We start from the raw sequence: 12529 nt of genomic DNA on the forward strand, positions 1-12529 counted from the left end.
CACCCGCTCAGTTTGCCTAATCGTATTCCCAAAACTGAATTTCTGACAGTGGATGTCTTTGCATTGCAGAATGTATATTTTTACCTGGGATTAAACAGCAGATAGGTCTGTGAGGTAGGTTGTTTAATATATAAACCCCTGGTTGAGGGTGGGGGGAGAACTGAGGCACACAGCAAAGTTGTTCCTTGTCCAGGAAGGTAGAAAGAACTGACAAATATTTCCTACCTCTCCCAATTTTCCACCTGAAGGCTTCCAGCGGCCAGTCTGAGCCAGCGGAACTCAGCGCCACAAGGCGTGGTCGTGAATGCCATCTCCGATGGCTCAATTAACCAGAATTAGATAAATTGATAAGGGAGGAAGCCTTTAAGGAAGACTACACATTTTTTTCAGTGAAGCTTACAAAGGATTCCCCAAATCACAGCTGCCTCACAGACAGGAAATTAGGCCACTTCCTGGGTGGTGAGAAAACCTGGCTGGCTGGCTATTAGACAGTTTAATGAGAAGAAAAACAGCTTAGCCTGCGGTTGTCCATTAAGGTTAAAACAAAAAAAAGGGCGTGGGTTTTTTTGTTTGGTCTCAATTCATCCCCCCAGGCAATTTTCACACCACACTGTTGAGAAATGCCAGGTGAAAGGGGGGGGGGGACTCACAGCTTCAGAAAGATCACCCCATTAAGGACTCATAGTCAATATACCAGGATACCTGGCCTTTTTGGGGCTTCACGCCCGATATTGGCCATTTCCGGGGCTCGTTCCCGGCCCGGCTGACAATGGACACAGTCTCGTGTTTACCTTTCCCCATAACTAAGACCGACACCTGCCTGGCTTTGTTGATAAGCGGCAAAGTGATCGTCATGCGCTGGTGAGGTTTCGTGGGGCTCTCGGCAAAAATGACGTTTTTATCCCCCTTGAGGCCCGCCGAGCCTGGGAAGAGGGAGGCCGTGTGCCCGTCGGTGCCCATTCCCAGGATCACCAGGTCGAAGCTGGAGTTGGCCACCAAGGCCCCGATCTCGTTGGCGTACAGCTCCGGGCCTCGGTCGTCCTCCACGCAAAGCCTCCGGTTGAGATGCACCGGCATCGGATGGACGTTGAAATAAGGAATCCGGATATATTGGAGTAAGTGCTGGTGCAGGTGGCCGAAATTCGATTCCAGATCGGCCAGCGGGACGCAGCGCTCGTCCACCAGCCACAAATGCGTCTGCTTCCACGGGAAGCCGTAGCAGTGCCTGCTGAGTTGCCGGAACAAGGCCAAGGGGCTCGATCCGCCCGAAAGCGCCAAGTGGAATTCGCCGCTCCTCCGGATGGCAGCCACCGCCGCGGTTTCTATGTCGGACGCCAGGCGGCCAATGAGGTCGTCTGCCCAGGCGGTAATCAACCGGCTCTCTCGAAATGTGGAAAGCAGGGTCTGGAATCGGTCTGCTGTGTGTTTCCCCTCAGGGTCGATCACCTGAAGGGTCTCTCTGGCTAGGAAAGCCACTTCCTGGCCAGCCACCTCAAAATCCAGCAGGTGCCCATTTTCCTGACCGCCGGGATACAGGCGGGGTGAGTCGCGGCTCAGCTGATCCAGCAACGGGGACCAGAACGCCCACGAAGCCAGCAGATTCTCCGTGGTGATGAAGGATTCCTTTTTCCCATGATAGATCGCGGAGAGCAGGAAGGCGTAAGCCTCCCTCTTGACCGCGGGGACGTAGACGTGATAATCGGAGAGACTTTGTCCCCAGAGGCGCAGCTGAGGGCGATCCAGGAACTCTTTCCAGGCGCCGGCGGGCATGGCTGGCTTAAAGAGGTTACGGCTGACTAGGATGGCGGGTGTATTCAGCTCTCCGTGCCCGATGTAGAAGATGATCTGTTTCGGCTTGCACTGGCTGTGCTCGGCCTCCCAGGCGCTCTCCGTCTGGACGCAGTGCGCCTGGTTTTTGAAGAGGATCCGGACGTAGCTGACCCGTTCGTCGAGGACTTTGCCGGACGTGAGGACGAAAGGCACCCCTTCCCAGCGTAGGTTGTCCAAATGGACCAGCACCCCTAAAATGACAAGAGAATGGGGTGGCTACGGGGCTTCTGACCCACAGACGCACACCCTCCCCACCGAGGCCAGGTTCGCGGGAGTTATAGTTTAGCCTCCAAGATAAAACCACAGCAGGTGAATTGAACCACGGTTTTTCCAAGCAGAAATAACCATTCTGCTCAACTGAACCCCAAAAATCTCAAAGTGGGGGCTAATTACAAGCCCCATCATCCCCAGCCAACAAAACCACATCAAGGACTGCACTTATAGGGCCACGAATGGGGGGAAATATGTGTCAACCCCCATCCCATGTCCTAGTCTCCTCTAAGTTTATCTTTTTTTTTTTTCCAGATCCTACAATTGCACCTGGATTTTCACCCCTCTCCAGCTGGCAAATAAATAACAATTCAACTGTTCTAGTTTAGTTTAATGAAGAGATGGACAAGGGGTGACAGGATAGCAGTGTTCCAATATCTCAGGGGCTGCCCCAAAGAAGAGGGAGTCAAGCTATTCTCCAAAGCGCCTGAAGGCAGGACAAGGAGCAACGGATGGAAACTAATCAAGGAGAGAAGCAACCTGGAACTAAGGAGAAACTTCCTGACAGTGAGAACAATTAACCAGTGGAACAACCTGCCTCCAGAAGCGGTGAATGCGCCAACACTGGAAGTTTTTAAGAAGAGACTGGACAGCCATTTGTCCGAAATGGTATAGGGTTTCCTGCCTGAGCAGGGGGTTGGACTAGATGACCTCTAAGGTCCCTTCCAACTTTATTATTATTATTATTATTATTATTATTATTATTATTATTATTATTATTATTATTATTATTATTATTATTATTATTATTATTATTATTATTATTATTATTGTTCTGAAGACCGCCGTTCCTTTTATTTCTCCTCCCCTTCCGTTCAACAGTTCGAAATCCTTCAAGAAAAGTGCTTTTTTTTAAAAAAAAAAAGTAACAATCCAGCCTTGGAAAGGAGTCCAAATGCTTTGCTCCCAGGCAGAAGATGCCGAGTTGATGGAAACTCAGATGGTGTTGCCCTAAAAGATAAGGCCTGGAGGGAGACTGAAATTCCTATTTCTCCCCATCCCTCCTTCAACCAGCCTGCTCTGTGGGCAACTGTGGGCCTGAACAGGAACTTTGCACCTACCTTATAGGGACGTTGTGATGCTCAAGGAACTTCTGGCCCTTGTTATCAAACAAATTGATAAAATTTGTTTTTTTTCCAGCTGGCATTCTCAAAAACAAGAGGGAGGGGACTCCCCCACCCACCTGCCTTGGGTGTCAGATTTACCTGCGAACGTTGGGGTTTGGGTGAAATGGTCCTGCCCTTTCTGAAGCTCCTCCCTCACTTGGGCGCCGTACGCCTCGTACTGGCCAATCACGGCGCTGGTTTTTTCCAAGCTTCGCAAGGAGGAGAAAGCGCTAAGTTTGCTACGCAGAACGTCTCCCGCGCTGGTGAGGTTGGCCGGCAGCTCCATGGCGAGAGACATCAGGATTTCGGTGAGATGGTTCTGGTGCATGTCTCGGAGGACCCCGTACTGTTCGTAAAACTCCGTGCGATCTGGGCAAAGCAGGGACGGTAGCCGTGAGAAGCCCCCCCAGCCAGAGAGCTGAGCCCGCATTATAACCGCGGCATCGATTAATCTGCAGAATTAAAAGCTTTCCGCGCTTAGGCGGGCCATTTGCAAAATTATTCGTCGCACTCGGCAAGCCAGGAAACATTGTGCACCCCGGCTCTCTTCCCGGATGCTTCTTTGGCCTCCGCACCCTACTGTGGGATCACCTGGTGGCCTCCTGTTCAAGGACTACAGTGCCTGGGCCCATCCCTGCTTAGCTTTGGGGAACCCCTAAAGGCCATCTAGCTCAGCAAAGAGTGAGAAAGGAGCCAGTGGAGTTAACACAGACTCTCCTGCTGCAGTGTCCTTCAGAAAGGCGAGAAAAACCACTTTTGGTTACTCCGGTTTGTAACTGCAGCAGGAAGAGGGAAAGATATTTGCCCAACCAGTTTTTTTTTTTCCAACTCAAAATTCCGACGAACAATCCGCTTGCAGGAGCAAAACCGGTGTGCAACGCACCGAGAATTTCCTCCTTGTTCCCCAGCCAAAAAACCCTGGAATTTGCCAAGCTTAAAATGATTATTTTAGGAAATGGACGCTTGTTGCTTTTAATAACATAATGCATTGCTGGCAACGCGCACAGCCCAGACGCATTTCTGAGACTGCAGAAAAAACGGTGCTGGCGGGGAGCCAACACATCAGATGAGAACTGGGTGCAGGAAAACAGCAGCGTTGCGAGTTTTGCCCACCACAATAACTTCCCGAGGTTTCCCTGTTGACTTTCCACGGGCGAAATGAAGGCGCTTTTGTCATTCAGCGAGGGCTCTTCCTGTGTAATTAAGGCTAAGTCACTAGTCCTCGTGGCTTTTAATAAAGGGCTGATTTCCACAATCACACAGGATATCCTCTCGTAAGACTCAGGCCACTGGAATTCCACTCTAGCCGTGGAAAGCAACCGGCATGCATAAAATAAAAAGCCGATCAAATTAAACACAGGACTGTTTTCCAGCAGCTCTATCTGGCCTGCTAAGAAAGGGCAAATCCCCCGGATGGAGAGAAAATAAAGAGAGTTTAATGAATTGCTGAAGGCAGCCGATCCAAGTTAGGGAGCTAACTTAAATGGGAAAAAAGAAATTTAAGTTGGAAACTTAAGGGAACTGCAGCGTGGAAAGGCTGAAGCCTCCAGAAAAAAAATAAAATAAAATTGGAAATCAGTCTTGCTTGCGGAGAATTCATTTACATTAATAATAACATCGTTACGTCCACCTCCCTCTTGATTCTTCCTCCCGACCCAAATTGATGCCGACGTACTTTTGACGTCCACCGTCTCTTTCAGAACAATTTCCACACGTTCCACGTGATGCTGGTTCCAGAGAGGGTCCAATTTTTCTCGGTTTTGATCCCGGAAGGGTAAAATGTGAGCCACCACCTTCAAGAATGAGAGAAAAAAGGGGAAAATTTTGCATATTTTTTGGGGGGGGAGAAACATATTGGAAGCCCCTCTCTTCTAGGGATGGATCTTGCAAGCCAATTGTGTCAAAGACCCAACTCCGATCAATTTCACCTTTAAATTTGAAGATCTAATCAAATTCTCTTCCGATCAGGGCTGCAAATTATCGATTAGGCCTTTAATAATTAAAGTTGCATTTGGTTCAGTCCAGGCTGTTGTGCGTAAAACGTGGGGAGCAAATTAGCTGAGCGGTTTCCTAATCCCCCCCCCGTCAGAAATATACCTAATTGGCTAGAAGTGGGATCCTGATTAGTTCGGAGCGCTATTCAAACATTCAGGAAGCTAAACTTCTATGTTACAGGTTAAGTCCTCGACTTACGATCGCAACTGAACCCAACAGTTGTCGCTAAGCGAGACACTGGTTAAAATGGGAGTTTTGCTCCATTTTACGACTTTTATTGCTGCAATTGTTAAGTTAGTAACATGGTTGTTAAGTGACAGCTTCCCCATTGACTTTGCATGTTCGGAAAGCCGCAAAAGGGGGTCATGTGACCGCGGGACGCTGCGACCGTCGTAAATAGGAGTCAGTTGCCCAGCGTCCGAATTTTGATCACGTGACACCAGGGATGCTGCAAAAATCGTAAGTGTGCCAAACAGTCATAAGTCACTTTTTTCAGTCCTGCTGTAACTTCAAATGGTCGCTAAATGAACTGTTGTAAGTTGGGGACTAGCTCAACATATATATATATATATTTAAAGAAAAAAATATATGTTATGTGTTTGAAGAAAAGAGAAAACTCTTCAAGTTACTCAGAAAATTTCAGGCTTTTGTTGCGCTCTTCTATGTCTATACCCAATCAACCCCTCCCTTACATCCTAAACGCACTCTGCACGTACCCAGAGGCCCCCCTTTCTCTCGATCTCTGTAGAACTGAAAATCCCAATTTTGGGCCCCTCGTTAAAGCCAAATTATCCAATTTCCAGGCAAGATCTGACAGCCCACAGCAACATGCTTCTATCCCCGCCTGCTAAGATCCCCTGCCTTGCAGAATGACGGATCCTTCTCAAACCAGAAAAAGAAAAAAAACAAGGGGGAGGGGGGGCTTGGAAGAAGAGAGGGGAAAATTGCAGGCTTTGCTGCCAGCTTATCAAATTAAAAGCCTCCTGTGGGGAAATTTTGGAATTTGGCAGCCCAGCAGAGATGGAGGCCGAGACGCGGAAAAAACAAAAAAACTCTTACTCAACAAAACTGAAGGGACAACCTTGGATTCCTGGCATGCCCGTTCTGTCTTTTTGCACACTCACTCCCCGCCACACTCTCCCGCACACAACTGCAGTGGGTTAGCTCACGGGGGTGGGTGGGGGAACCCCAAATTAAATAAAATCACCCTCGTTTTCCTACTCTAAGTAGGTCAAAAAAGACATTTACTGTTTGTCCGAAACGTAAAAGGTTTCCTGCCTGAGCAGGGGGTTGGACTAGAAGACCTCCAAGGTCCCTTCCAACTCTTCTCTTCTCTTCTCTTCTCTTCTGTTCCATTCCGTTTCTATTCTATTCTATTCTATTCTATTCTATTCTATTCTATTCTATTATTTCATTCCATTCCATTCCAATCTATCCTATTCTATATCCTATCCTATTCCATTTTCTATCCTATTTTATCCTATCCTATCCTATTCTATATCCTATCCTATTCTATTCCATTTTCTATTCCATTTTCTATTCTATTCTATATTTTTATTTTTTATATTTCTTTTTATATTGTGCTTTTATTTCCCGTAAGCCTCCCCGAGTTACCGCTGAGCGAGTAAGCGGCAATATAAATTGTCTAAATAAATAAATAAATAAACAAGCCTCTTAATCACCCTACAAGCCCCTCTGGCTGGGGATGATGGGCACTGAACTTCAACGCCTCTAGAGATCTCGGCAAAAGCCAGAGTCACGCCTCTTAAGAAGCGTCAAATCCCCCACCCCTTGCTGCTGGGTCCCCCTCCCGATCAAACCAGGATTCCTCCTCTCTCCCATCCAGGTGTTGCCGTGGGCAATTCAAAGCCCGTCCAGAGTCTCCCCCCACCTCACCTGCTTCCCCAGGTAGTGATCCACCCGGTAAATCTCCTCTTCGCGGAAGACCCTCGCCAGCTCCTCAGCCAGCTGTTGCGCAGACACCCAATCGTGTCCAAAGGGTTTCTCCAGCACCACCCGCAACCAGGCGCCGGAGGGAGGCCTGCAGCTGCTGTTAATGTGCCGGGCAATTTTGGCGTAGGCGAACGGCGGCACGGACAGGTAAAAGATGCGGCCGCTTTCCACCAGCTCCTCCTGAGCGAGGCTGGTCTTAATGCCCTGGCTGAGCTTGGCATAGTCTTCTTCCCCTTTGAGCTGGTGGTACTCTGTTAATTTCAAGAACTGGTCCTTTAGCACCGCGCATCTGTTGGGCGGCACCTCCGTCGAGCAGGCCAGCTTCTTCAAGGGCTCAAACATCAGCTTTCGCCCCACCTCGGGCTCCTGCTGAGTGGCCCCATAGAAGGTGAAACTGTGCCCGTTGCTCACTTCGTCCAGGTAAAGCTGGAACAAGCTTTGCCACAGGTATTTTTTGGCCAGATCCCCCGTGGCTCCCACGAGGATGACCGACACGTGGCCCCGAGATTCCTTGCTTTCGGTGGGGAAAATCCCCCAGAACAAGATGACGGCCAGGGTCCCTTGAAAAAGCATCTTTAAGCGCTCTGGAAAGAAAAAGAGGAATAGAAAATGAAGTCTTTTTTTGAAACCGGGAAGCAAAAACAAAAAATAAATAACATTTGCATCTTTGGACTTAAGGCTTTGGACCGTTTCAGTGTCCACTTTGTACCCCCTGTGAGGCAAGAGTTCAAATTTCGCATTTGCTGGCTCCGAGTTAAGATATTCTTGAGCAAAAAAAAAAAAGCATTTGTTGTAAGCATCGTGCTTCGTAGGTCAACAGGTTTTCCCGGCGCAAAAAAGAGAAGCAGGATTTCCACTGCTTATATTCCTTTTCACTCCTATGTATTGAAAATTTGCACACGGATAGTCCTTGACTTACGAGCCACAATGGAGCCTCAAATTTCTGTCCCTAAGCGAGACACTTGTTAAGTCAGCATTGCCCCATTTTACAACTTTCCTGGCCCGGTTGTTAAGTGAGTCGCTGCAATTGTTAACTTAGGACTTAGCAGTTGTTAAGCGAATCTGGCTTCCCCCATTGATTCTGCTTGTCAGGAGATCGCAAAAGGGAACCACGTGATCCCGGGACACTGCAACCGTCTTAAGTACATGCCAGTTGCCGAGCATTTGAATTTTGATCACGTGACGTGCAACGGTTGTAAGTGTAAAAAAATGGCCCTTTTTTCAGTGCCGTTGTAACTCTAAATGGTCACTAAATGAACTACAATACATTCTAGTCCCGGGGTAGGCAACCTTGGCTCTTTTATGACTCGTGGACTTCAACTCCCAGAATTCCTGAGCCAGTGTGGCTCAGCTTGGAAACCTCTCCCTTTCCCCTCAGCATGGCTGGCTCAGGAATTCTGGGAGTTGAAGTCCACGAGTCATAAAAGAGCCCAGGTTGCCTACCCCGGGTCTAGAAGATTGCACAGATGTGATATAGGAAACAAAAGGCAGGATCATCTTTTACTAGCAACGATCCAATCTTAGTTTGATACTTATCCAGGAGTTTGTCAACACCTCCATTGAGGTTCAATCCAAACTTCTCCTTCCTGTAAATTATATATTATATGTACTTCGAATTTAGGAAAAAGGCCGATTTATCAGCCTTATATAGAAACTGGCAATTAATACTTCCTTGTTTGACAACTTTCTTTTACGAAGCGAGGAAAAAAAATGCTTTCGACACTCCAACGGTCCAACGGTTAGTCAAACAAAAATCCCACAGATTAAAAAAATAAACCAGCATTTCCTGGTGCAGAAGCCGCCCTCTCAGAAGGCAAAGAAAAGAAATGTATTAAATAGCAGTTAAAAAGCCCGGCCACACCCTCACCGATCTAGGCTGGGTTCACACAACACATTGAACTCAGATCTGCAAGAAAGTCACTGGCCACGTGTGGAAAATAGTCTTAATTGGATTGCTAAATTGAACCCTTGTTTAGTAGTTGTTTGTTTAAGCTGCTATGCAACGTTAGTCCGTTTGATTCTTTGCACAGGCTCACCCAGAAATGGGTTCATTTCCAAACATAGTTTTAAACAAAAGTTTGTTTTAAACCAGCCCATCTTTGCTGGATGTTCTGTTTTTATTTTATTTTTATTTTCCCCCCATTTCAGCTGCTCCCAGTCCCTTCTGAATGGGCAGAAAAGTGACAATTTTTTTTAAAAAATGTATTTTTTGTTTGTTTTAGAGCCAGCAAAAGGATTGGGCACCTTAAAAACTGCCCTTTGTGCTGAGGTTTCGGAGCAACAGTTGTCAAGAGTTGCCCACAAACATTTGCAATACATAGATAGATAATAGAGAGATAGGTAGGTAGGTAGGTAGACAGACAGACAGACAGACAGATGATAGATAGATGATAGATAGATGATGGACAGATGATAGATGATAAATAGGTGATAGATGATAGGTAGGTAGGTAGGTAGGTAGGTAGATAGTTGATAAACAGATGATAGATAGATGATAGATGATAGATAGATGATGGACAGATGATAGATGATAAATAGGTGATAGATAGATGATAGATAGATGACAGATAGATGATAGGTAGGTAGGTAGTAGGTAGACAGACAGACAGACAGACAGACAGACAGACAGACAGACAGATGATAGATGATGGACAGATGATAGATGATAAATAGGTGATAGATGATAGGTAGGTAGGTAGATAGATGATAGACAGATGATAGATAGATAGATGAATGACAGATGATAGATGATAAATAGGTGATAGATGATAGGTAGGTAGGTAGGTAGATAGATGATAGACAGATGATAGATAGATAGATGATGGACAGATGATAGATGATAAATAGGTGATAGATAGAGATATACGTAGATAGATGGAAACATTTGCAATAAATAAACAAAGAAAGAAAGAAAAAAATCCAGTATGCAGCCTGTTTTGGCACCACACCCCCTGCTTTTCTGCCATGCACAACCCCCCCCCCCAATATTGGACAGGGGTTGGCTTTGTCTATGCACACACACACACACACTGCAGTACGCTTTCAACAAACCCCAGTTTGAAAGAGTCAGCCTTCCTGAAGCATCTCTGCCTGGAATCAGGTGGGAAAATTCAGGCAGCTGTTTTTTTGCTGAAACTGGAAAATTTTGCCTCTAACCTGTTTCCAGCGGGAAAAACCAGTTTGTTGGGCCCAGACGCAACTCTGAGACGGTCACTTTCTGCTGATGTGCAAATAAATCCACCGGGATCAGCCAAGTGGATGGCTGGTTAATTGCTGACATATTAAATGGAATACTTTTTGCACACACAAGGTGCGTGTACACGTCAAGGAGATTTCTAACAAGAGATCAGAATACCCAAAGAAAATTCCAACCCTTTTTTTCCTTTTTTGAGGGTGGAATTCCTAGATTTGGGGAAGAAATTAAAACAGGAAGGAGATTTTTATTTTTTTTTTAAAAAAAGACAAATTTAGAGGAAGATTGGGGGGGGGGGGTTGTGTGTACAAAGCCAGGAAAAGTGGGGGGGGGGCAGGTCGTGCATTGTTCCCCCACTCCAGATCTGGGTGCAAATCCGGAGGAAGAGGGGGGCACCCCTAAACTCGGTTGCGCCCCATCCAACCGTCCTCCCCCCCCCTTTTTCTTCCTTGCAAGAGACGCCTGCAAGAGGCGATCTGCTGGCAGGCAAGGCGGAAGTGAGCTTGCGAGTCGATCGTGGAACGGATCCCCACGACGCTCAGCCGCGCAAGGTGGCCTGCGCCCCTAATCCAGCAGGCGCCTTTTTGCAAAAGCGCCTGTTCCCAAAGCGCGCAGGGGAAAATGCATGCCCAGATTTTAAATAATTGTTAATTTTGGTTTGCAATAGGAGAACGTGAAGAAGGCCCCCTCCCCGCTTGGCCAGCCCATCCTTCCCTTCCCCCCCCCCTTGCATTTCCCTCCCCCACGCAGGAAAGACCCACTCACCTCCCTCCCACGGGCGGCGTTGGAGAAGCGCAAGGCGGAATCCGGGAAACGGGCGACGGCGCCAACGCGCAAATTTCTCCCTTCGCCTTCTCTCGGCCGGGCAGCTCCGCCTCCTCTTCTCAATGGCAAGTACGAGGGAGGGGTGGAAAAAAGCTTATGGTTCACGTCGGGCCGGAGCGACCGGTTATGAAGCGGGCGGGCAAGCGAGTCTTCCTTGATTCTATTTTTATTCTTATTTCCATCCCATTTTCCTCGGTGTATTTATTCGGCGGCAACAAAGTAGAAACTTGGGGCCCGGTATGAAAGTATCCACCTAACAAGCGTTTTGCGCATTTACGTAGCAGTTGCGTGGCTTGCTTGCCAACCGGACGCAGGTATGGGATTCCAGGTCCCATCATCCATCAGCAGGTGGGGTAGGGGGTTATGGGAATCCAATCCCAGGGGATCTGGTGGGGGGTGGAATTAGGGGACTTGAGGTGGCGCCTTCCAGTTGGTGGGAGAGGCCCTTAACTAAGTTTTCAATAAAACTAAATTTTATTTATTGAATCAAATATTGTACATGTTCTTTATTTGCCTTCTGACACTGTTTCTCCAAGAAGCATTTAGCAGCTCTGAGCTGCCTCCTGAGAAACTGGCATAACTTGCTGCGTTCAGATTTGCTACTTATACAACTCTACCTCGTTGTGGTCTAGTGCATTGTTAAGTATAACCCCGTGGGCGTCAAAGCATCATTTAGGACCAGACACATACTGCAAACCAAGCTAGCTCTTGTAGCTCCACCCTACAGGGAATAAGGGGACCACACTACAGGTGGGGTTTCCAGGCCTACCTTTAAGGAATGTTGTGTGGACAAATGCCAAATGGACCGTTCAGATGAATTTCTCCTTTATTTGGGGAAAAGGAGGACAAACTGGGCTTCGGTGTGAACCGGGATTGATTTAATCACCTTTAACTGAACAAGCCACGATGCACTGGCTTCCTTAAGAAGTTGTGCCTTAAACTATGGCTGGCCGGCCACAACAGCCAGCTTTGTGCAGAGTATTAAATATATCATGGTTTGTGGTGAACGGACGACCTTGCATTGCGAGCCCTGAATTTCTCTCTCCTTCTTCTTAGGAACCTTGAAAGCCGTTCGACCTCTTCAGCGACGAGACGGTGGGTCTGCAAGCGCCCCCCCCACCCCAGCCTGCAGAAGACTGCAGTGAACTGCGCAGCCAGCTAACATGTCCAGAGCTGCAGAGAATGCAGCTGAGAAATGCTGCAGTTCCAGCAGGATGGTAAAAAAAAAAAAAAACAATAGTAACAATGAATTAAATATGGCAAGCTTCCCTGTCCTTCCTGCCTCCTTCAATTTCTAGATGGGTTAAGGCACCCACAAACACACCCTTGTTGTGTTGGAGCCGGGAATCCACAATTT

At 47.4% G+C, this 12529-nt stretch overlaps 1 protein-coding gene across 1 annotated transcript; it reads right to left on the reverse strand.

The window, feature by feature from the left end:
- Positions 1-638: 638 nt before the first annotated feature.
- H6PD (hexose-6-phosphate dehydrogenase/glucose 1-dehydrogenase) lies at positions 639-7727 on the reverse strand. The gene is made up of 4 exons (XM_015821434.2): positions 7098-7727; positions 4882-4999; positions 3306-3575; positions 639-2021 (listed from the first exon to the last, which is right to left on the reverse strand). Exons 1-4 carry the CDS (start codon positions 7725-7727, stop codon positions 664-666), a joined length of 2376 nt encoding a protein of 791 aa, XP_015676920.1. The 3' UTR covers positions 639-663.
- Between the last annotated feature and the right edge of the window lie 4802 nt (positions 7728-12529).

Source organism: Protobothrops mucrosquamatus, unplaced genomic scaffold (assembly GCF_001527695.2).
Source record: "Protobothrops mucrosquamatus isolate PMUCROS unplaced genomic scaffold, P.Mucros_1.0 scaffold1329, whole genome shotgun sequence".
In the NCBI taxonomy this organism is placed as follows: Eukaryota; Metazoa; Chordata; class Lepidosauria; order Squamata; family Viperidae; genus Protobothrops; species Protobothrops mucrosquamatus.